This window comes from Littorina saxatilis, linkage group LG17 (assembly GCF_037325665.1).
Source record: "Littorina saxatilis isolate snail1 linkage group LG17, US_GU_Lsax_2.0, whole genome shotgun sequence".
Taxonomy (NCBI): domain Eukaryota; kingdom Metazoa; phylum Mollusca; class Gastropoda; order Littorinimorpha; family Littorinidae; genus Littorina; species Littorina saxatilis.
In genome coordinates, this window is record NC_090261.1 from 45133844 (window position 1) to 45159177 (window position 25334).

The 25334-nt window shown below is 43.5% G+C and overlaps 1 protein-coding gene across 1 annotated transcript in view; it reads right to left on the reverse strand.

Annotated features, from left to right (window-relative positions):
• LOC138953195 (uncharacterized) overlaps window positions 1-25334 on the reverse strand; it is a gene marked incomplete in the record, with an annotated part of 247254 nt that overhangs the window by 212179 nt on the left and 9741 nt on the right. The window contains 5 exon segments of the mRNA XM_070324991.1: window positions 10056-10251; window positions 11590-11804; window positions 12263-12325; window positions 14461-14487; window positions 21850-21954. Coding sequence (XP_070181092.1) covers window positions 10056-10251; window positions 11590-11804; window positions 12263-12325; window positions 14461-14487; window positions 21850-21954 — 606 coding nt within the window.

Here is a 25334-nt window from a genome sequence, read left to right on the forward strand (position 1 = left end):
GAGAGTGTGGCCGGCGTTTTTCTGATATTAATTTCATGTGCCTGTATGGCTCACGATGGACATCATGCTAGCCTATGGAGATTTTCTCCGGAGAGCACGGGACGCATGTTTTGCAACAGTAATATCGTAGTAACGCGCAGTAATTTTTAGTTCACCTCTGTGGTGGATAGCCTGTATTCGTTGTCACTTACTGGGAAGCCGTTCACGGAACAAGATGTTTTAGTATAGATAGATATTTTTTGCTCTGTTCCGGGGCCCAGTTTCTTCTGCCAGCCTCCAGTTTTGTTTTAAGTTATTTTGTAGTTCAGGTTCAGTTGCTCGCCTTGAGTCTGTTTTAGATTATAGATGCTGTCAAAGTTTCCTCCGCTCCGCGCTTCTCGCTCCACGCTCCGCGCTTCTCGCTCACCGCTCCGCGCTTCTCGCTCCATGCTCCACGCTTCACACTCTACTGTTCTGCACTCTCACTCAAGCTAGTCCTTTCTACTTCACATTTTAGCTTTAATTCACTTTCTAAACTTAGATTAGTTTTTCCGCCACGCTCCGATATAGGTTACTTAGCCTCTCCATAGATTTATGTTTAGCCTTTTATATATTGATATTATGAGCTGATTCCGAATTACTATGACATCGACAAGTATTCACAATAAACTTTAATTAATTTTCCAATTCTAGTGTTCGTTTTGTTTTGTGAGCGCGTCGGTTCTTTATAGCACCAAAATTACATTCTCCAAAATTTATATAAGCCATCTCAAAACCTAACAGCTACTCAAGGGCAAGCACAGTGGAAACTATGATATTTTTTGGAACATTTTGGATTGTTTTCGACAAAGAACTTTATGAACTTTTGTAGGCCTGTGATTAGGGCCGCTGACTTTTGAACTTCTTATTCTTACGAATCTTGTGAAGAGATCATGAACCTTTTGTCTTAAAGGAACTGTGTTTCGCATCTAGCGAACGATATTTTAATTTATTTGTCGGGCCCAGAGCAGAGCAACTTAGGCATTATTTTAGGTTTGTTGACCATAGCATTGCACACTTCGTACTAAGTATTTCCTTCCCCTCTAGTGAGTGACCCGAGGTGTGCCGTTTTGAATTTTGTTTCTCTATATTTCGCAAGTCTTTGTTAACCTCTACGTTTTCACTTGACTTAAAGTATGGATGAGAAATTACCTTCTCATGAGAGCGCCGAGCTATCCCCTTACACTTTGAAGTTAGAAAGGGATGAACATTTTGCTTCGGACACTGATAGTCGTAAGAATGAAGGCGACCATGATGGCGCTCAGGGCGAGTCTCTAGCTGAACACCCTCAGACCCAAGACACTTTGAATTCAGATAACATTCCCCCTCAAGCTGAACATTCTCCTACACAGGAAGGTTTAGGTACTGAGCCCTCCCAACAGGCTGCAAGTGCAGAGCATCTCGCTCAACGAAGTAGAGAAGAAAGAGGCCCCGCCATTGTTAGGGCTAGACTTAATGCTGAGGTGAGGGAGCTGTCAGACAAGTACTGGGCCCTAAGCCGAGCTCATAAGAATATGATCAGCGAGTTGTGCACAGCCTTTAGGGAAACACCAGACAAAGGGAGAGTCCTTAAAGCTCATAAAATAGACCTCTGTGAGCACATAGACGAGCTGAATGTAGCGAACTCGAGGCTTTGTCAAGTGGCTGAAAGTGATGTAGCTATAGAAGAGGATCTGAGCGATATGCACATGCAAACGCAGACGCTCAAAGAACAATATCGCAGACTCTTTCCCAAGTTAGACCCGTACGCCTCCAGCTCGGACTTGACTTCCACAGTCGCTTCTGGAGGTGCTAGAGAGGTTTCTCTAGATGCTTCTTTGGCGGTTAACGCAGCGAGATTTAGGTCCCAGCAAATGGTCGCAGATGAAAGGGCCAGACAAGAAGAGACTCTTTTGCTTTTAGAAGAGAAGGCTTCTAGGACCATGGCTCTCGCTGCTGAGAAGAAGGCAGAGATGGAAAGAGAGTTGGAAAGAAGAGAGATGGAAAGAGAGTGTGTTCGTTTAGAGAGAGAAGCTCAAGATGAAAGGTTAGCTTTGAAGAAAAAAGAAAAAGAAGTTAAGGCTGCACTAGAGAGGGTGGAGAGAGAAGGCAAGATGCAAGAAGAGCATGACGTTTTTAAGATCCTTAAAACTGACATAGAAGACCAGCAAAGGGCTAGAGAAAGATTCATGCCCCAACTACCTCGTGACAGCCCCATTGATAGGTACCTAGGTACTCACAGCACCCTGCATGTAGGTACACACTCAGAGAGCATAGGAGATGTGGCGGTAGGGTATGATAGGCACACACAGCACACACAAGATACATATAAGCCTGCGACAGCCGACACCTACGCCCGCCCGCGTCACCAGCCGGCAGCCAACACCCTCGTCTCTGCGCAACGCCAGCCTGCGGCAGCCAAGCCTGGACTCCCGCCACTTCAGAAGCCCACCCCTTCGCATCTCCAGTCGGCCGCCGAGGATATCCGCGACACTCTTCGAGGCATCTCCAGGACCCTTGCCCAACCTGTCTCCGCTTTTCACCCACTTCCAGCAGCGGTCACAGCCACGGCTCCTACCACTACGACGATGACTACAGCCACCACGATGACGACAAGAGTCGGAGGCCAATTCGCGACCTCATTTCGGCCTCAGTTTGTCAAAGCTGAGATTCCAAGCCACGAAGATCGTCCTCGCCAGATCTACGCGCCTTCCCGCTTCCCTCACAAATCCCTCAATCCCTCAGCGAGACCTTTTCCCGGGCCTTTCCCTGGTCCTTTTCCTGCCATGACCTCCCGAGAGTCTCCGACCTATGTGCCAAACTTTGCATATGGGCCTTCTGTCACGCATCCTCCCATGCAAACACAGCAATATGACCACGCTGCAAGCTTTGCTCCTGACACTGACTACACTCAGCATGGTTTTCAAGAGGCTTCGGTCACGAGCCCTTCAGACGTCTACTACGGGCAAGATGCGTACCTTCCTCAGATGCAAGGCCAGCCAGCGCTCTCCGAGGGTTCTGCCCTAGCTCGTACTCTAGCTGAGGCTCTCCTGATCAACAGGTTACCGACGCAGGAGCCCACTACGTTTTCAGGAGATCCTTTGACGTACCCTCTCTGGAGGTCCTCATTCACTCTTTTGATTGAGCGGCAGGGCGTTTCTGCAGAGGAAAAGCTCCTCTACTTGGAGAAGTACTTGGACGGTCCGGCGAAGGATGCGGTCAAGGGACTCTTTCTGATCAGGGATGCCCAGGCCTATCAGCAGGCACTTCAGACGCTGGAGGAAAGGTTCGGCAGTTCTTTCGTCGTTGCCAGAGCCTTCCGAGAAAAACTAGATGCATGGCCGGTAATCAAACCCAAAGATGGACAAGCCCTCCGTGCCTTCTCGGACTTTCTTGGACAATGCCTTGTGGCGAGCCGAGTGATAGGCCAGCTACAGAATCTGGAAGACCAAGCCTATCACAAGACACTCATGAGCAAGCTTCCAGATTGGTTGGTGAGAAACTGGGTGCGGAAAGTAAACAAGACCAAGAACGAGAAGAGACGCTACCCTACCTTTGAGGAGTTGTCAGCTTTCATCAAGACAGAGGCAGACATCCTTTGCGAGCCCCTTTTCTCCTCCAGCAAATCGGCCGCCTCTTCCACCTCACAGACCGCCAGTTCAGCAGTCCCCAAGAAAACATCGTACAGTACGGATTGTTCTAGTACATCTGCAGGTCAAGAGTGTGACAGATGTCAGCATCACGCGAAAACTGTCCTGAGTACGAACTGCGACGAAGTCTGTCCCTTTTGTACCGTTCGTTTTCCGACCAGCTCTTTTTCTCATCCTCTACTCAGATGTCAGAGGTTCGATGAGATTCCCGTTGAGGACAGAAAACACTTCATGTACGAAACGTCCTTGTGCTTCTCCTGTGCCAGAAAGACTGACCATAGAAGTGTAGACTGCACTACCAGGGCGATATGTGACAAGTGCCAAGGCCCACATCTCACTATGCTGCATGGAGCGCCTAGCTACAGGAAGAAGTTTCCCAATCAGCAACGGAATGCCCGGGGACCGCCAGATTCTTCAAGGTTTGTCTGTCTCAGTCAAGATGCCCGTGTTTCTGCCTCTGGATCAGCATTCGCGACGACCAACAAGTCAGGCAGACCAGTCAGAGCTACCATGATTGTTCCGGTCAGAGTTTCGACGAAAGAGAATCCCACGGTAGAGCATACGACATACGCGCTGCTTGACACCATGTCTTGCATCTCCTTCGTTACTGAATCTTTGAGTGACAAGCTGAACACTCATTCTGAGCCAGCGTCATTGAGGCTGAACACTATGACTTCTCAGAACACTCATATCGAATGTCAGAGAGTGACCGGATTGTGTGTCAAGGCCCTCAACTCCAATGTTTCCCACAACCTGAAAACGCTCTACACGACGGACCATCTCACCAATGACACTGAGAACATACCAACATCAGAGACCGCTCGTAACATCAAGCATTTGAGTCATATTGCCAGCGAGATTCCCCCGTTGCTCGAAGGCTGCACTCCCGGGTTGTTGATTGGCTACGATCATGCAGAGCTATTCATGCCAGAGAGAGTCATCAAGGGAGACCCATACGCCGTTCTCACACCGTTGGGTTGGACGATACTGGGACAAGTGTCGCCGAAACAGTCTGTCCATGACGTGATGCACGTGTCTCTAACAGAACATTGTCTCAGCGAGTACGAAGGTGAGTCAGTCGCTTCCGTATATCGCACGACACTCGCCGAACCCAGTATCTCCGACGCCCTCCATGTCATGGAAAGGACGAAGAAGACCAGTACGAAGAAGACCACAACGAAGAAGACCACGACGAAGAAGACCACGACGAAGAAGACCACGACGAAGAAGACCAGTACCAGAAGACCAGTACGAAGAAGACCACAACGAAGAAGACCACAACGAAGAAGAAAGTGGCTTCTTCCCCAACGTAACGTTGCTGTCGGAGATGTCGTCGTGCTACGTGACGAAGCCATATGCAGAGCAGATTGGCCTCTTGGACTCGTGACGGAGGTTCGCCCCAGCGACGATGGACTCGTGCGAACCTGCAAGCTGAAGACTGTCAAGGTCACCTCGAAGACGAGCCATTCCACTTTCTACTACTGGCGCCCCATCTCTAAGCTGACCGTGCTGGTGAAGGCAGACCCGGACACCCAATGACTTTTCCAGTGAACTTTACTGTTTCGACAGACCGTTTGTGCATGTTTTGGTCTGACGTAATCCGTTCACCTTTTTTGACAGGTGGCGCTGTTTTGATTTGGGGAGAAATTTTCGTCTTAATGCAAATATTTTTTGTGACTTTGTGGTTTCTCTCCATTTGTATATATGTTTTTGGTTCCGCATTTTGGAACGAAAGCTCTTGACAGAGGCAAGCGCTTAATGAATCGGTTTTGTTTAGTCCTTCCCGCGTGCGGATGCCTGTGCTTATGATTAAGAAGACTGAAGATGTTTTTCTTTTGTATTCTTTTGTAGGTTGCGACTACAGTCTTTCATACTGAGTTGCGGGTTATGTAAAGGTGTAAGAATAATGTTGACACGATATGTTGACAGTGACGGACCGACGAAATATGATGTTACATTTGTTGAAAGAACACGTGTGATTTTTTAGATTGAGACTCATAGAGAGTGCGTTTCGAACAGCTACGTTTTGGATAATGCCAAAAGGATTCTGTAACGTTTCGGATTTTTGTATTTTGAACCACGTATGAGAGTGCGTTTTGAACAGCTACGTTTTGGATAATGCCAAAAGGATTCTGTAATGTTTCGGATTTTGTTTTTGAACCACGTATGTATTCGATGATTTTTGTTTGATTTTTTATGTTGACTTTTGTAAAGACTAAGATGTCTTCGAGGGGGGAATGTGAATGCCCCTGCTAAGGAGCCTTCTGTGTATCTAGATTCTTTTTGTTTTGCTTGTGTTTTTTAGTCATGCTTCTAGCTTGACTCGCATACGACTTTCCGTGGTGGTGGCTTCCCCTTTTTGTTCTTTCACTTTTATTATCTTATCTCACTTTTGCCCCTATTTGTTCCCATCTTGCAGCCACCTCTGTAGGTTCGCGTGCGGGTCTAGCTCGCTCTTTATCTTCTAGTTTTCTTTATTAAGTATGAGCGTCCTGGTACGACCTTTGTTTTGTTGTACTGACATTAAATATTGTAACGAACAGATAAATTTATAAACGAGAGTGTGGCCGGCGTTTTTCTGATATTAATTTCATGTGCCTGTATGGCTCACGATGGACATCATGCTAGCCTATGGAGATTTTCTCCGGAGAGCACGGGACGCATGTTTTGCAACAGTAATATCGTAGTAACGCGCAGTAATTTTTAGTTCACCTCTGTGGTGGATAGCCTGTATTCGTTGTCACTTACTGGGAAGCCGTTCACGGAACAAGATGTTTTAGTATAGATAGATATTTTTTGCTCTGTTCCGGGGCCCAGTTTCTTCTGCCAGCCTCCAGTTTTGTTTTAAGTTATTTTGTAGTTCAGGTTCAGTTGCTCGCCTTGAGTCTGTTTTAGATTATAGATGCTGTCAAAGTTTCCTCCGCTCCGCGCTTCTCGCTCCACGCTCCGCGCTTCTCGCTCACCGCTCCGCGCTTCTCGCTCCATGCTCCACGCTTCACACTCTACTGTTCTGCACTCTCACTCAAGCTAGTCCTTTCTACTTCACATTTTAGCTTTAATTCACTTTCTAAACTTAGATTAGTTTTTCCGCCACGCTCCGATATAGGTTACTTAGCCTCTCCATAGATTTATGTTTAGCCTTTTATATATTGATATTATGAGCTGATTCCGAATTACTATGACATCGACAAGTATTCACAATAAACTTTAATTAATTTTCCAATTCTAGTGTTCGTTTTGTTTTGTGAGCGCGTCGGTTCTTTATAGCACCAAAATTACATTCTCCAAAATTTATATAAGCCATCTCAAAACCTAACAGCTACTCAAGGGCAAGCACAGTAATAAACACGTGAAAATGGTAATTATCTCCCTTGATAATTACAATTCTGAGGTTTTGGCACTAGTAAGCCGTCATATGTAATGTCAGAAAACTGACGTTGTCACATAAACCTTCAATTCGATGTCCAAAATACATTATCTCTCTCTCTCTCTCTCTCTCTCTCTCTCTCTCTCTCTCTCTCTCTCTCTCTCTCTCTCTCTCTCTCTCTCTCTCTCTCTCTCTCTCTCTCTCCCTCCCTCCCTCCCTCCCTCCCTCCCTCCCTCTCTCCCTCTCTCTCTCTCTCTCTCTCTCTCTCTCTCTCTCTCTCTCTCTCTCTCTCTCTCTCTCTCAATTGTTTTGCTTCAGTCCTTGAATGTGTATTAAAGTTTACGAAATTAATTGAATTTCTAAGTAAAGATTATCGTTTTCACTACGATTTGGCTATAGGGTTAACAACACACTGCCATGGTTGTCTCCGTTTGCAAACGATGTTACCTTCCTCGACTTTTGACCCTCAAATCGAATATAAAATGAACATACTCAGTCTCAGATAAAATATGATCCCCCTAAACAGAGGCGACAGCAGCCTATACTATTGTCACGAAATACCGATTCAGTCATTTTAACACTCCTGATGGGTTCAGGTCATGTTGGAACTGATGGACATTTTCCGTGAATGACACTTATACTTTGAAGACATTTTTGTCTTGATTATTATGCCTCCAACCCCGCCGAGACTTTTTTTGATTTACGATATATCAAGCTTCTAGATTGGATGACTTGTTGTGGTGGCTATTTATATTGCATCATCAATATCTGTTTTGTTTCGAATGTTATCTTTCCAATTTTACTTTGGCTTGTCTTTTTTGCCTTTGTTCGCTTGTTTGTTATGTATCTTCTTCCTCTTAACTTTTTTCTTTTTCCCTTTGTGTTTCCTTCCTTCCTTCCTTCCTTCCTTCTTTCCCTCCTTCCCTTCTCCTGTCCCTCCTTCCTCTCTCCCTCCCTTCTTCCTTGAGATCTAGAGAACCTATCAATTCGCCCAACGGGATACACAATACTCTCTTAACTCTGATATGTATTCGACCCAGCGTAAAAACTTTACACTAAAGCAGGCAGTATGTACTGCGAATGCGTGCTGACCAATACCATAGTTGGTCCAGGCTGGAAGGTCAACGACCAAAGACTATTGGGCAAGCGAGACAAGTCGGGGTAGAATTAACAATACTGAAAAGTCACAAGGAAAGCATTCAATTTTAAGCTGCTATGCTTAGCATATGATGTTCCAAGCTATGAATATGTATGAACACACACATACAATCACACACACAATCACACGCACGCACGCACGCACACACTCGCACGCACGCGCACATTCATCACACACACGCACGCACGCGCACATGCACACACACGCACACACACATCACACATAACACGCACACGAACACGTACACGCACACGCACACGCACACACAACAGGGTCATAATATGATACACATGAAGTCCAGCACAAGAATGTGCACGCTTATCACAGGTACTGAGATTTAGAATGCTTCCAAGCCATACACAAAATCGTTTCAAGGGAAACAACTACTGCAATGCTGCAAAACGGTGACTAGATATCCCACGTTAAGAGTTTGCTCCCTCTCAAGCATGCAAGCTTATTAATGACTGCAGGAGAAGATGGAAAAACATCTGTTCTTGACACTTTTTTTCAACCATTGAATGTTTTTTCTTATTTGTTTGTAATTGTTTTTTGATTGTTTATTTGTTTGTTTGTTTGTTCGTTTGTTTGTTTGTTTGTTTGTGAAGAACGTATTTGCAAGGCATACTCACATAGGCGCGATCACGAACAATGCGGATTTAGAGTTTCCATTTCAAATCTCAAGCACTTCTAGTTTTGGAGACGCTATAAGGTATTTATAGTTTCCATTCGATGGAAGCCAACCACATTAAAGATAAAATTGTAAACCTTCCATACGATGTAAACGACCATGTAGATGTGCAGCTCGTTAAGAGTATCATCGCATTTGGAAACGTACCAAACATCCACAGCACTGCTGTTTTCTTGTGCAGAGAGGGACTTTTTTGGCGAAGTTTTAATTCAGAGATTGAGTAACACGCGTGTATGTGTGGGCTACGATTTTAATTCAGCAGCAAAAACATCCCAGCCTGCAGGTAGGCAGGTTCTACATTGTGTGCAGGTGTCCGCGGAGATGGATACTCTTATCGCATGTAAAAGCCTGGATAGATCTTTGCTCACATAGAAGATGATTTGCATGGGAAGGATTGGTTGGTTGGTTGGTTAGTTATTGCCTTTGAACGTCCCTACAACCTATATGGCTATCTGGGACCATGTCAAATATGTTTCCTTCCTCAGTTTATATATCAGAAATGCTTAATATTTGGCACAAAGATACACAAGACTTTTATCTGCAATCATATAGAACGATTTCTTTGACGAAAGACTACAGTTGAATTTATATTAATTTTTGAAATAAAGATTAATGAATGTGCGGTTAAAAATTCATTAATCCTTATTACAAAAATTATTATAAATTCAACTGTAGTCTTTTGTCAAAAGATCGCTCTATATGATTGCAGATAAAAGTCTTGTGTAACGTTGTGTCAAATATCATGCATTTCTTATGTATGATGTCACTGTAAAACCGTTTCCTAAAAATCCAATATGGCGGCTGTTTCCATAGCAACGGCAATCTGTGGCCATTCATTTTCACAATTTTTTCATTCATTTTTATAAGTCACTTCAATAACTACCCATTTTTATAAGTCACTTCAATAACTACCCAGAAAACTAGGTTATTCCGTGTATTCTCCAAGTTTAATTTTAAAGCCACGCATCGCCTTAAGGTCTATCACAGTTAAAAAAAAAAAAAAAAAATAGAAGGTTACACGAAAAGGAAGGTATCTTACTAAGTTCATGCTCTGCATCGGTGAATTATTGACTTAGAGACATTGACTTTCAAAGACACAAGAAGAAAGGTGTCTTTTAAACAAAATCTATGCCTCTAAGGCACTAATTCGCCCATGCAGAGCATAGACGTAATTAACAATTTCACACCACTGACCTTGCAGACTTTCCTGAAGCACTCTTCCAGGCCAGCTAACTCCTCGTTGGAGATTCGCTCCACCTCTCTGGCCCCCATGGCGGGGGGAAGGTGGTCACTGTACAGCTCACCAACCCCTCCACCCAGCCACCCCGTCAGCTTCTCAGAGCGTGTCACCCCGCTGTTGGACACCGTCGTGAAGTTACGAGGGTTGGGTCTGCAGGAGAGAAAAATTAGGATGTTTAACTGAATGTAACATGTACGTATGTCCTTTGTTGCTGTCCTACGTGGACTGGGTGGCCGAGTGGTAACGCACTTGCGCTCGGAAGCGAGAGGTTGCGAGTTCGACCCTGGGTCAGGGCGTTAGCAATTTTCTCCCCTCCCCCCCCCCTTCCTAACCTAGGTGGTGGGTTCAAGTGCTAGTCTTTCGGATGAGACGAAAAACCGAGGTCCCTTCGTGTACACTACATTGGGGTGTGCACGTTAAAGATCCCACGATTGACAAAAGGGTCTTTCCTGGCAAAAATTGTATAGGCATAGATAAAAATGTCCACCAAAATACCCGTGTGACTTGGAATAATAGGCCGTGAAAAGTAGGATATGCGCCGAAATGGCTGCGATCTGCTGGCCGATGTGAATGCGTGACGTATTGTGTAAACAAATTCCATCTCACACGGCATAAATAAATCCCTGCGCCTTGAATATGTGCGCGATATAAATTGCATAAAAAATATTTAAAAAGATAATAAAAAAAATCCCTGCGCTTAGAACTGTACCCACGGAATACGCGCGATATAAGCCTCATATTGATTGATTGATAACGCGAACGTAACATGTACGTATATGATGTTTGACCATAAAAGAAACTGAAGTCAAAGCCTCAACTTAATTGAGCGAAGTCTTCTTCACAAAGCTAGCTGCATGCACTGACGTTTCGGTAAATACACTTCGAGAAGTCTTCGCGAAGTCGACTTCGGGCTCTACTAAGGACAACTTTAAACCAGTAGGTAGAGAGAGTTGAACGGATAGGTCTCTTTCCAATGTTTGGTTGTACTGAAAGCAACAGCCCGGAGATGGATTCTGTTGAGCGACTGCTTGGAGGAGCAAAAACAACAATGAACACGCTAATTCTGAGGCACCATCGCATCCGTTCAGTTATGTCTCACAGGTGTAAAAAAAGATCAGTGCTGTGTACCCAAAATTATGTTCAAGAGTAGTACAGTAATTAAAATAACTAAACTACTTAAATTAACCCATTTTTTGCATGCAAAAAAACCCAACACGGCCAGACCGAAGAGCTATCGCGGTGGGATTAACAACTTTGTTTTCTGGTATGTGTAATCTCACTGAATGAAATATAATGGCTATGCTGTAGACATACATTACAACAATATCAATCAGGTCTATACGAAGCACAGGACAACGTGGATACTTAGGTATTTCTCTCGCCGAGGGCGAAGATATTCGTTAAATCTAAATGGTGCGTTTTTGCCGTGTTCAGTAACTCAACTCGGATAACAAATTCGTACAACACACAAGCCAGTAAAGTCCTCACCTGAGAAGATCGTCCAAGTTGCTGGGGTCAATTCTTTTCCCGGGTCCCCAGCGACGACCCTGGTATGGATCTGTCCCCTGACCCTCTTGGAGCGAGAAGGGGGAGTAGGAGTGTGGATGTGGGTTGGATCGAGGGAAGGGGTGGGGGAGGCTGCCCGACTGGACACTGCTAGGGACGATGCTGTCCTGGAGGGCGTTGACCGGTTGCTGGTGACGCTGATGATCATGTAAAATATGTTATTGTTAAGATCGTTTCAGTGACCCTGAGCACACACACAGAAATTGGATTCCCGAGGAGTATACAAATCACAATGATGCACCAAGTTACTAACTTTGGTCACAATAGCTAACAAAGGTCGGGGAATATTGTGAGAAATGTACCAGGCTGACAGACATTGGACAGTCACAACCAGACATTGAATCAAAAAGCAAGAATTTGGTAATTGATTCTGAATTGTGGAACGTTAGAACTCTTTCTGGTTTTTTTACGATTAATACCAGACACAATATGACCCCAACCGGTCACCCCATAATTATTTTTTAGCAAGAACTATCAATCAACCAAACAATCAATCAATCAATAAACAACAAAAACGATCAATCAACATGACAGTTATTAATCATTCAATTGAAAAGTAACAGTACTTGAAGGGTGATAATAAAAATAATATTACCTTCACTGGGTTTCCCGAGAAGCCTCGTTTTTCTTCTTTGATTCGCAACAGTTCCACTTTTTTCTGGAATTGCCACAGCAGAGAGTTTTTAACATTTTGCAAATACAATTTGTAAAATATTGTTTAAAACAGAAGAAGAATCATACTAGTTTGGTGTCAATGTACAAAGATTTACACTTTTTTGTAAAAAGTTTTTACTCATGAACACCGGCAGTTTATTTGAAAAAACTGCATCAAAATTATAGCGGAAAAAGAAAAACACACTCACGAAAGCGCTCGCACGCACGCACGCACGCACGCACAAATGCACACACACTTACACACGTAGAAACAAAGAAACACACACACACACACACACACACACACACACACACACACACACACACACACACACACACACACACACACACACACACATGTACACACTGCGTGGAGTGATGGTGAAATTGATCGCGCATACGAGAGGGAAGGTACCTTTTTACCTACTTTGCTTTAGGCCAAACAAAAATATATGTTGGTTTAGGGTAACGTGACCAAAAAAGATAGGGTCGGTAGGTCGGCTTTTTTTCTTCTTTTTGTTTTCTTAGATTTAGTTGATTTTAAAGGAGGTTACTTCCCTTAGTCTCGGTATTGTTCGTAAAATGTGCAAAAAGTAGATTTTTTTTTTTGAGAATTGAAAAAAAAGTTTTAGGGTCGACGGGAAAAAATAGGTCGGTCGGGTTAACCCAAACCAACATATATTTTTGTTTGGCCTTAGTTTTACTGTAAATCTCCACTTAAACCGTACAATAATACAAGTTCTCAGATCCTCAAATGTCTCCGAGGACCACTTGGTGACTTCAGCAGCAAGCTTACACGCAAAACATGTTCAGCAGACAATTTTGTTCACCGCTGCTGCGGGCCACTAAGCCGGTCCAATCGCCAGCAACGAAAAGCCACTCGTGATCGATACAGAAGTACACATTAATGCAAACACTGGCTAATAATTAGCCTACTTCATGCACAGCTACAACTAGCAGTTCCTAGCACATGCATGGCTTTACACAGGACGACAGCCGTGAAGTGAACGATTACACACATATGCATGCAACAACATTATATGTATAGTTTTGGTTGAATAGACAGGTTTGTTCTGACATCAGTGCTAGCCGCTTCCGTAGATTTCACAAAAATCAACTCATGTCAAAACATATGTGTGCATTCGTAAAGCAACAGAATATTCCCAGTTGATACATCCAAGAACCAAACAAATAAAACCCGAATTTTCTCAAGAGCCCACGACCTCTTCAAACAAGCCATGACTTCTATGGAGAGTCCATGAGTCCAGGCATACTTTCCAGAGTATCTTACTCTTTCAACAAACCAAGGATTCTCTCGAGATGTAAAGAACTACCGCAAGAAGGTATGCATTTTCTGTAGCAGACCATGGCTTAAAACCACATCAAGAGACTAAGACCTCCAGGGGCGGATCAGTTGCTTTGTAAGGGGGGGGGGGGGGGCACTTTGAATCGAAAGTGAATGTGATGGGCGCTTCGCGCCCGAATTTGCTAGGGGGGTCCGGGGGCATGCTCCCCCGGAAAAAAATGTTGCCCAAAGAAGCAAAATGGTGCCATCTGGTGCCATTTGAACTTAGAAATGGTCATAGAATCAGCATAGAAAAATCTTTTTTTTTTCTTCTTCTTTTTTTTTGGGGGGGGGGCACGTGCCCCCTGTCCCCCCCCCCCCCCTCGTCCGCCCCTGACCTCTCTTCGAGGGGCAACATTTCAAAGTAGCCTCAACTTCTTATAAAAGCTGAAAAGAACGCTTTTCTCTCTCAAACGACCATTTCAGAAACCAAAAGTCCCAAAAAGGGTTTAATACCTTTCAAAAGAGATAACACGCATTTTCCGTTTTGTCAAAAAGGCAGGAACTGTAAAAAACAACAATTAAGTTCACCTACTCTCGTAACGTGATGTACAGAGACCACGAAATACGATTTCACCAAATCAATGACAAACATCGTGATCAAGGGTCTGTGACGTTAGAGCTTCAACGTGGAGCATGCAATTCCTGATTAATCACAGACTGTTCGAACATGCGATGCATACAACTCGACCCAACCACAGCAATCTCTAAATAGCTCTGTCGTGCACATGCGGCTTTTGAATAAATGGTCTAATTGCGACTAGCGACCGAACGCCATGCAACAACATGTGTACCTTTATCCGTGGCGGATGAAAGCTTGCCTGTCGAAGAATAGCAAAATACATAGGTCAATGATATTTTTCTTTGTATAGAGGTAGAAGATCAGAGACAGAATACTGACCCTCAGTTTTCTCTATTATTATAGTCATGATTTGTATCAGATTGGGTAAATGGTACATATAGAAGCATGGTGAATGGTTTATTGTTCGAGTATTTCTATAACTCGTCAGATTACACAGAAATCTACCCGTAAAAAGAGCGAAGACTGCTCTTATTCACACAATATACTCATTTAGGGAAGAGGACGGTATACGTACACAAAGTAGGCCTGGCTTTGTACTGTAAAAAAGAGACAGAGACAGAGAAAGAGTCAGAGAAAGAGACAGAGAAAGAGACAGAGAAAGAGACAGAGAAAGACAGACAGACAGACAGACAGACAGAGGCAGATACAGAGACTGAGCAAGAACATATACTAGTAAATAAACAAATAGAGAAGTTCATAAAGAAAGAAAAAAAATTCTACGAAGGCTTTTCTGCTGAATTAGATAACCACTGTCAATAATTCCCAAAAACAAACATGTAAATAGGATTTAAAACTCGCGCCCTAACAAACGTCACCCAACTACCCCCACTCCCCTCCCATTCAAAATTAACAGATCCGTGTCCGACCGTTTCTTGGCTGGTCGGCCTATCATAATACCGCTCATTACGGGTGTCCGATTTCGTGAGCAGAAAAACAGGCAATTCTTCGCTGTTTTATCCCGAATCTTTCGAGCAAAACACACACCCAAGACAGGCAATAAACCATTGAAAGGTTTCAAGAAGTACAAATCCCACCAACCTTTCAATGGTTTATTGCCTGTCTTGGGTGTGTGTTTTGCTCGAAAGATTCGGGATAAAACAGCGAAGAATTGCCTGTTTTTCTGCCCACTTTGGCTTATTTTCTGTCTTTTCTTGTCCTTAGTTTGTAAGTTCACTGAGTTCCGACAAGTAACAGATTCAACAAGCAGTGCCAAAATTTGCGTTCGTGAATCTCAGTGCTGCTCGGCTTTATGCATGGTCACTGAATAGGATTGAATTCGATCAGGTCATTTGAGAATTGGACGAGCAAAGTTCTGAATGCCGAAGGAAAAAAGCTTTGTGCATGATCATAAACAAGCTTTGTTGTCAAAATCTAATAACTTGCCAGCTCAGGTCCGCATTGTATCTGTCACTCATCATAACTCATTCATCTGGGGTAGATATATACTCTCAGGGGTACAAGCTTCTCGCCCAGTTAAAGAATTCTAGGCTTATGAATACCAGCGTTCATGCTTGGATTAATACAGAACCTGAAAGAACTCAACACTTATCCGGAGAGTTACTAACTCTGTTCATGAGAGACAGTCGGTCAAGTGTGATGATAACAGCCATTGTTGTTGCTGTTTTAGATAACCGATTTTTAAAACAGTCAGTTTAACGGGTGTATATGTTACAGTTAATCTGTGAAACCAGGGAATACGTGTATTAACTAAACTATTTTAGGTAATACATGAATTAACTGGTTTTTTCCGTCAGTTAATTCATGTATTACCTAGTTAATACACGTATTCCCTGGTTTCACAGATTAGCTGTAAGATATATACTGTTCAAAAAAAGAAACGCATAGCTTGTAATATTTGGTTAATTTAGTTATATGGCTACAAGGATATCCACCAAACTGCAGAAAATGTTTATCTGGTCGTCGACCTTTCGTCCATTGCCACAAGTGAGCTCTGCACGTGACGCATGCGTTATCAGTGGCTACAATGTCAAAATTGCTCATTTGGCATGACCACTCGTCATGCTTCAGTGTAATCTCGTGAAACTCGGGGAATATTGAGCTCTCACCATGTCTTCCAAAACCCATAAAAGCGGATTGTTCGCCACAAAGAAATCAGACGACAATTCAGCGACGAAAGATGGCCCGATTGAGCAGAGAAGACCGCCAAATTGCATTGGGTCGTTTACAAGCAGGCCAAAGTCAAAGTGCAATCGCCAGGCACTTCCACGTGTCCCAGAGCACCATCAGTAGACTGTGGGTCAGGTTTCAAGCCACTGGCTCCGTTGCTGACTTGCCACGAGCGGGAAGACCAAGGGCGACAACTGCTGCTCACGACCGCTTCATACGGCTCCGCCACCTCCGGAATCGTTTCCTGTCGGCCTCATCTTCTGTCCAGGCTCTCCCCGGGCCACACCGATTATCGGACCAGACCGTGCGGAACCGCCTGCATGAAGCTGGTTTGAGAGCTCGCAGACCTCACAGAGGAGCTGTCCTCACCCGCCGCCATCGCCAGAACCGAGTGCAGTGGGGCAACCAGCACCTTCGCTGGACCGTCCGGAATCACTGGAGACACGTGTGGTTCAGCGACGAGTCCTACTTCCTGCTCCAGCGACATGATGGTCGGAGGAGGGTCTACCGGAGAGTAAACAAACGTTACGCGCCCAACTGTGTGGATGAGGCACCCGTTCATGGTGGTGAAGGCGTCATGGTGTGGGGGGCGATCAATACCGCTGGAAGGAGCACCCTGGTGCACGTCCAAGGGCGCATAACTGCCCAGCGATACGTGGAGGAAATTCTGCGCCCACACGCCCTTCCTCTTCTGGCTGACCAGGATGCCATATTCCAGCAGGACAACGCTCGCCCGCACACAGCACGACTCACCACCCAGTTCCTCACCGACCACCATGTCCAGGTGCTTCCCTGGCCATCCATGTCGCCAGACATGAACCCGATAGAACACCTCTGGGATGAATTGGACAGACGTGTGCGCAGGCGAGAAGAAGCGCCGGCAAATCACCGCGATCTATTGCAGGCACTTCAGGAGGAGTGGGACACCATCCCACAGCAAGATATCCGGCATCTGATCCAGTCCATGCCCAGAAGGTGCCGGGCAGTTGTCGCTGCTCAAGGCAGTCACACCCCCTACTGACTTGACAGCCTCGGCACCCAATCGTATTGATTGACTGATTGATTTGAAGATGCAAATGAACTGTGTGTGCATTCAACTGTGTCCATACCAAATTTCAAACAAATAATCTAAATATTGGATTTTCTGTTAATTTTTTCGAAAAATAAAACAAATTTGGCAAGTAGCAACTATGCGTTTCTTTTTTTGAACAGTATACATACTCGGGCATTCGATTCTGAAATCTCCATTTTGACAGAAACTACTAATAGCGCGCAGACAGTGATTCAGGTTACACTGCATGCATTGTATACTCGTTTTGGGCGACGAAACCATCGAACGATAGCAAAATCTGGGCTGCTCCCCAGCTCCGATTATTTTCATGACGTGATGACATAACAGGGAATATTTGCCGGACGACAGCAATCGTATCAGTCATTCAATCATTCCGTTCCCTTCCTCTGTCTCTGTCTAGATTTATCCCTGTCTCTGTTTCTCTCGCCCCCCCCCCCCCCTCCTCTGTCTCTGTCTCTCTGTCTCTCTCTCTCTCTCTCTCTCTCTCTCTCTCTCAAAAAAAACACACACACACAAAACACACAAAACAAAAAGAAAGGAAAGACAGAGAGAGAATGAAATAAATCAATTAAAAAACTTTTCTTTTGTTTCAATGGAGAAGACCAGGACAGCTTAGAAGTGAAAAACAAATGTTAACGACGATGGTGAAAATAAAAACAATCGTTACACGTTTGTATCAGTATGTGTGTATTTGAAGACAAGCTCATGTTGGTGTGTATGCCTGTGCGGACATGTGTGCGTTAATCCGTAGCTTCACACGCACTCGTTCTTCAAAGTGCCTCAAAGTGCTCGCGCGTATCCCTGTGTGTGGTTATGGGGGTTAAGTGTGGTGTTGGGGAGGGGCTGGGGTGTTTCTCAGTGTCTGTCTATTCGTCTGTCTTTCTGTTAATCTGTCTGTATCTGTCATTGTTTGTCCGGTTTTGCCTGTCTGTGAGCAGGCAAGTGGAAAATGTCACATAAGAGTTGGTGCGCTGGTGCAGCTACGTATTCCGTATCCATAAATAAGTCTTGCGCTGACAAAAGATTAATTGGTGAGGCTAAAAATGACTTCCGTGCAGTGCTGCAATATCAGATATCTCTCTCTCTCTCTCTCTCTCTCTCTCTCTCTCTCTCTCTCTCTCTCTCTCTCTCTCTCTCTCTCTCTCTCTCTTTCTCTTTCTCTTCCTCTCTTCCTCTCTCTTTCTCTTTCTCTTCCTCTCTCTCTCTTTCTCTTCCTCTCTCTCTCTCTCTCTCTCTCTCTCTCTCTCTCTCTCTCTCTCTCTCTCTCTCTCTCTCTCTCTCTCTCTCTCGGTGCACCCTCTCTCTCTCTCTCTTTCTCTCTGTCTCTCTCTCTCTGTCTCCCTCTCTCTCTCTTTCTCTTCCTCTCTCTCTCTCTCTCTCGGTGCACTCTCTCTCTCTCTCTCTCTCTCTCTCTCGGTGCACCCTCTCTCTCTCTCTCTCTCTCTCTCTCTCGGTGCACCCTCTCTCCCTCTCTCTCTCTCTCTCTCTCTCAGTTTACGTCCTTCCGGCCAACCCACCTCCTCCCTCCGCCCTTACGTCATCCCTATCCCCATCCCCCAATCCTTTCATAGATACGTGTCTTCGCCCTTGTAAGCCATACGTGCTACGATCAATAAATCTGGTCAGGTTAGTCAGAGCGTCCGTCTACTTGCATACAGACCAAACGTCCACTGTCAAACTGCTTTATGTACAGAGATAGAACTATTTGAAGAATTTATTTCACAGGTTGACACAGGTGTTATTTACAAATCTGATTCACGAATATCCCAAATCTGGACAGAAACAAGCCAAGCTGTTGATAATCAAAAAACAAGAAAGGTAGGTTGTTGGAACGTCTGTTATTGACAAAACAATACATTCACAGATATTTCGACTCAACGGTCCTTTAAGTGAACAGAATTTTGGAACGTTGGCAGTCTCTTTGTTTTTGGACAAGCTGTCATGTTGATACTTATAATATGCGTGTTCAAGTAAAAGGAAAGATTCTCTTATTCTATAGGGGGGGGGGGGGGGGTTAGACCGACCTGCGGTGGTTTTTAAAATGTTTTACACGGGAAGGGTTGTATCTTTAATCCACAAAACAACAACGACCGCTGTAATCTCGGCCGAAGACTTTCTGCGAGAAGATGTCTTAGTTCCCGTGTCAGCGGCCTTTGGCCCACGCACGTTTCCATGGAAACCAATCGGTCCGTCACAGAAATGTTATCCTCGCAGATGATGGAGACTATACTTATCTTAATTCTACAGTGTAGGAGACTGCTTGCTTATTTGTCATCGTCTGCATGTCTTAAAGGCACGGTCCTTCCCGCGTAAAACAAAATCGGCTCATCATCTAAGATCTGGCCTGGCCAGTTATGACATGGATAGTCGAATTTGTTTACACGCAGTATCTTTAACACTAAACAAAGTCAATGAAAGATACGCTTTTTTCTTTCCTCTTTACTGTTTGCCGTCAATTCAAAATTTACTGACAGCACCTTCCAGTTTTTGAGACTTTTGGGGTAACTGCTTCAAGACAAATGTCGAGCCTAGGCCATTCAGCATGTTTCCATACGCCAATATATCAGTTGGTAGTGACAACTACAAACAAGTTTCAAATAGCTACTAATGCTCACGGGTACTGCCTCCCTTTAAATTGTTACAGCTTTTCTTTATTTCTTTTTATTTTTTTTTGGGGGGGGGGGGGGGGGTTATGGAGTGAGCGTTTGAAAAACGTTAACACAACGCGCAACCTTTTATCTTCATCAGTGTTTACGCTTAAGATTTAAATTGAAACTCAGATTCATCTCAAAAGTGACCTCTGCGCTTCTATTTCAATTTTCTCTCCGCGGGGAGAAAGCCCTGGAGACCAAACAAACGAACAAGCCAAAAACATGAGAAAAGAAATTTTAAACATCCTACAACTACAAGTATGTCAAGCTTATTCCATAAACAACCTCTTCCCTTGCACACTCCCGACTGTGAAAACCTAGACTGACGTACGCGGTCTGTATGACGTCAAGACATGACACGGTAATACTTTTGGAGCACACATTCCAAGAAATGTTAAATACAAAGGACAGCATTAACAAATGTTACAGCAGTAGAAGCAATTAAATCACAAGTAGTGACTTACAAAACAAGCTCTACACGCTTTACCTGTAAACAACAGTGTAATCACCTTCACTCCAACTACCGATCAATATCCCCTTTAGCCCACTTCAAACAGACAGTGTCTTTAATCTGGAAAAACACATACTGCCTAATTTGGAAGTTTCTATGGAAACAAAGAAAAACAATTGGGAAAACAGACAGTAATATAAAGACATGTAGAAAGCCAGACAACAGGAAAACAGACAGCGAGAAAGACATAAAGAGATAAAGAAAGAAAGACGACACATTGCAACTGACGAAAAACGGACATGTTTCTTGCTATGCTGAACACTTTTCAAACATTGGCGCAGTTTCGTGTCACAGACACAGAAACTGTGAAGCGGTGATTTTCCTCCTGTCTGTGAATTCATTCTAAAAAATTCAGAAAGTACATTTCTGGTAACTCTCACATAACTGCATGTGTAACAGTAATACCTTCCTACCCTTGTAAACCATCTTGAAAAATCAAAACACATCGGTCAAGGCGTTTACGTGTGAACACAGCATCCTTCCACTATGACACATACCAACAATGCATTGGTCTGCGTCTAACTCGAACAATCTAATCAGAAGTGCTCCACTTTTCAACACATTTCTGTAACAAGTTTTGAACACTTTGTGACATAGTGGTAATAGTACTTTATAGTACATAGTTCTACAAGCAAAACTGAGCGGCTCACATAATAAGCACATAGTGTTCACAGGTGTTATTTTGAACACTAGTAAATACTATTTGTGCAAGTTTTGCCAGTAAAACTATGTACTATATCACAAAGTTTCAAAACTTGTAACAGAAGCGTGTTCGAAAGTGGAACACTTCTGTTTAGAGTAAAGGACGACCGTATACGTATGTAAAAGTCTGGAAAGATCTATATTGGTTTACAAGACTGTTTCCACTTGGGAAAGTAGGTATATAGCCTAATAGTGCCAACTAGAATACAGTACTCTTCACAACCGTTGTGAGTTCTAACACATAATCCGCTGTGTTCTTCTTCTTCTTCGTCGTTCGCTCAGACGGCAACTCCGGAGGCCCTGATGAAGGCTGCTGTACGCCGGAGGCTTTCCGCTGTGTAAAAGGACAATCTCAAAAATACCAAAGAACAGGATGAACAATACTAAACGCGGGAAGGTAGAATTTATAACCCATCGCTCTCTCAAAAGACAATCTCAGAAATACCAAAGAACAGGATGAACAATAGTTTAAGCGGGAATGGCAGAACTTTTAACCCATCACTCTCTCTTAGCACTATCTCCCCTCAAAACACTCACATATCTCTGTTCTTCAGTGGGGGTCTTCATTCTGGAAGCAGAACCGCGACTTCTGGCCAGGGGAGGCACGCCTGTTTTGGGCCGTGGTGGCTTCACATTCCCCTCCTGCAAATACAAACACACACTGTCAGTTTAATAGTTTTGTTTACACATGTATAGGACTCGGCGGAGTGTGAATCTCAATCAAAGGACACATGAAAAGTGATTTTTTGTTTTAATTAAAAATCAATCCATTTCCATGATATACCTAGAAAGTACATGATAAAGAATCTCTCGAAAGCCCATGCGCAGAAAATGACATAATGGTGTCCCCAAGCTATACAGTATGATTTAGATCATATGGAAATCACAAATGAAACGTGTACCATACAAGGAATATAAATTGCAGTCAACGAACGAACTAAAATCCTATCTGTCCCAGGTCAGGAGTCAAACAAAGCGCTCAGTCAAAAAGTAGCTAGATTCCAACCTTTCAGAACGTCAACATATCAGCCATTTTCGTCAAGTAAGAAATTCAGGTGGCTAGGAATCAACAATTTGATCAGTTGGTCTTCAATTTTTTTTTTTTTTTTTTTTTTTTTTTTTGGGGGGGGGTCATTTCATACTTTATCGTGCCATTGCTGGGAAATTCGGGTCGCTTTTTCTCAGTTGAAAGCTAGCAGCAACAAGAGTAGCGCTACCTGGCCGTGTGCGTGTTTAGGTGTAATCAATTTATGAGTCATCACGTATAGTTGAGGCATTTCCGCCTGGGCCTGTATATCAGTCATATTTATAAAGTTGATCGTTAGTGCCCCAAACCGTCATCTTCAGTCCCAAGACCAGAATCAATACCATTTTATCATTTGATCGACTACAAAAAGTAAGCACAATCACACGTTAAATTAAGAAATCAAGCAATCATTTAACCCACACAACTATTCGATAGATGATTCAATGAATCATGCAACCTAAGAAACTAATCGATCAATCAATAAATCAATCGGGTTAACGTCTCACGACCACTGGCAAATCAATAACCTCTTGAAATCAAATATCAAAAGCTCACCATATTCTCAAATCATATCGATCCTTCCCAAAGCAAAAAAAAACTCATTGACCACTCGAGAAATACAAGCACAGCATCATTCTTGGTGTCCGTGTACCGCTTTTGAGAGAGCGAGAGAGAGACACACACACAGACAGAGAGACAGACAGACAGACAGAGACAGAGACAGAGACAGAGAGAGTGAGGTAGAGAGAGAGAGTGAGGTAGAGAGAGAGAGCGAGAGAGAGAGAGAGAGCGAGATAGAGAGAGACAGACAGAGAGAGACAGACAGACAGACAGACAGAGAGAGACAGACAGGCAGACAGGCAGACAGCTAGACATACAGAAACAAACAGAAACAGATGATAGAGATAGTGTGTGCGTATAATCGCGCTTGTTTGCCTGCAAGTGCGCCTGTCTGTCTATCTATGCATACATGTACACAGCGTAATCATAAGCAAGAAAGCATGCCAATAATTTTGCGCGTGTGCATGCCTATAAAGCGTATGAGCAAACACACAACGCTGTAGTCAGTAATCTTCTTTCTATTTCTGAACCCTCCTTTTTACATTTAGTCAAGTTTTGACTAAATGTTTTAACATAGAGGGGGGAATCGAGACGAGGGTCGTGGTGTATGTGTGTGTGTCTCTGTGTGTGTGTAGAGCGATTCAGACTAAACTACTGGACCGATCTGTATGAACTTTTTCATGAGAGTTCCTGGGTATGATATCCCCAGACGTTTTTCTTTCTCATTTTTTCGATAACTGTCTTTGATGACGTCATATCCGGCATTTTGTAAAAGTTGAGGCGGCACTGTCACACCCTCATTTTTCAATCAAATTGATTGAAATTTTGGCCAAGCAATCTTCGACGAAGGCCGGACTTTGGTATTGCATTTCAGCTTGGAGGCTTAAAAATTAATTAATGACTTTGGTCATTAATAATCTGAAAATTGTAATTACATTTGTTTTTTATAAAACGATCCACATTTACGTTTCTCGTATTCTTCATCATTTTCTGATTCCAAAAACATATAAATATGTTATATTCCTATTAAAAACAAGCTCTGAAAATTAAAAATATAAAAATTATGATTAAAATTAAATTTCCGATATCGATTCAAAAACAATTTCATCTTATTCCTTGTCCGTTCCTGATTCCAAAAACATATAGATATGATATGTTTGGATTAAAAACACGTTCAGAGAGTTAAAAAGAATAGAGATATAGAAAAGCGGGCTATCCTCCTCAGCGCAACCGCAACCGCGCTTTTCTGGGTTGTTAATTTCATTGCCTTTGCCACGAGCGGTGGACAGACGATGCTACGAGTGTACGGTCTTGCGGAAAAAATGCAATGCGTTCAGTTTCATTCTGTGAGTTCGACTGAGCTTGACTAAATGTTGTATTTTCGCCTTACGCGACTTGTTCTTCTTACACCAAAACATCTTACTTGTGCCAGTCTGCAAGTCTGGCAGCCAATTCTCCTTGGTACTCCGCTTGTTTGAGTATTACCAGTTTTCTTGTCAGCCATGGCGAAGACAAAAATACACAATATCGATGGTCAAAGACTGAATCCAGTCCAAGAAAAGAGTAAGCAAGAATCGATGTTGTATGATTGCAAGCACACTTCCTGTTACTATTATGCAAAGGTTCCTCTGGAAGGAGATGTGTCAGTCCACGAAGACGAAGAAATCGCACAGCTAAAACAGGACAAATAATCAATTTGCCTCACAGTCCAAAGGTCTGTATTTCCAAAACCTGACCGTTGAAACTGAGAACGAATAATTCTTTGAAGGTACATTCCTTCCCGTGTGTACCATCTTGTAAACGACTACAGACCCGTCCAGGCTTTTACATGGGGTGAAAGCATCCTTCAACTCTGACATACACCAAAACTCTGAAGCCTCGCTGTTTCGTGTGCATTGTGGACATTTTTTCTGAATTAATTGTGTAACTGCCATGTGCGTCAATCTGCGAAATCAGTTCAGACAACAAGAAAAAAAATCCCAATTAGCAGGTGATGCACAGGGAGCAGCAAGGCCTTTGATTTTTGGTACACGCCTAAGTAGAATGATGTTCCTATCCCATGTAAAAGATCTGTGTTTGTGTACATGGCCTTTCACACGAGAAGGAAGGTATCTGTAACTCCTACACTCTTTAACAGTCTGGATGTTTGCTTTATTTTGTAATAATTATCACCGTCGAAACAGAATATACACATCATTTTCATAGCTTACAGTCTAGACGATTGCATTGATTTTCAGAATTTCCTAGTTTAAAAAACGATAGTTTGTTAATTTCTCAGAGAAAATATTGGCATTTTATCCAAGACCTGTATCGTATTTTTTATAAGTTTTAGCCTTAATAAGTGACTGACAGACAATGTTAATCGGCATCCACAAAGCGTACATTTTAGCTGACTGGACTGTATTCTGCTCCTCGTCGACTTTGGTTTTCTTAC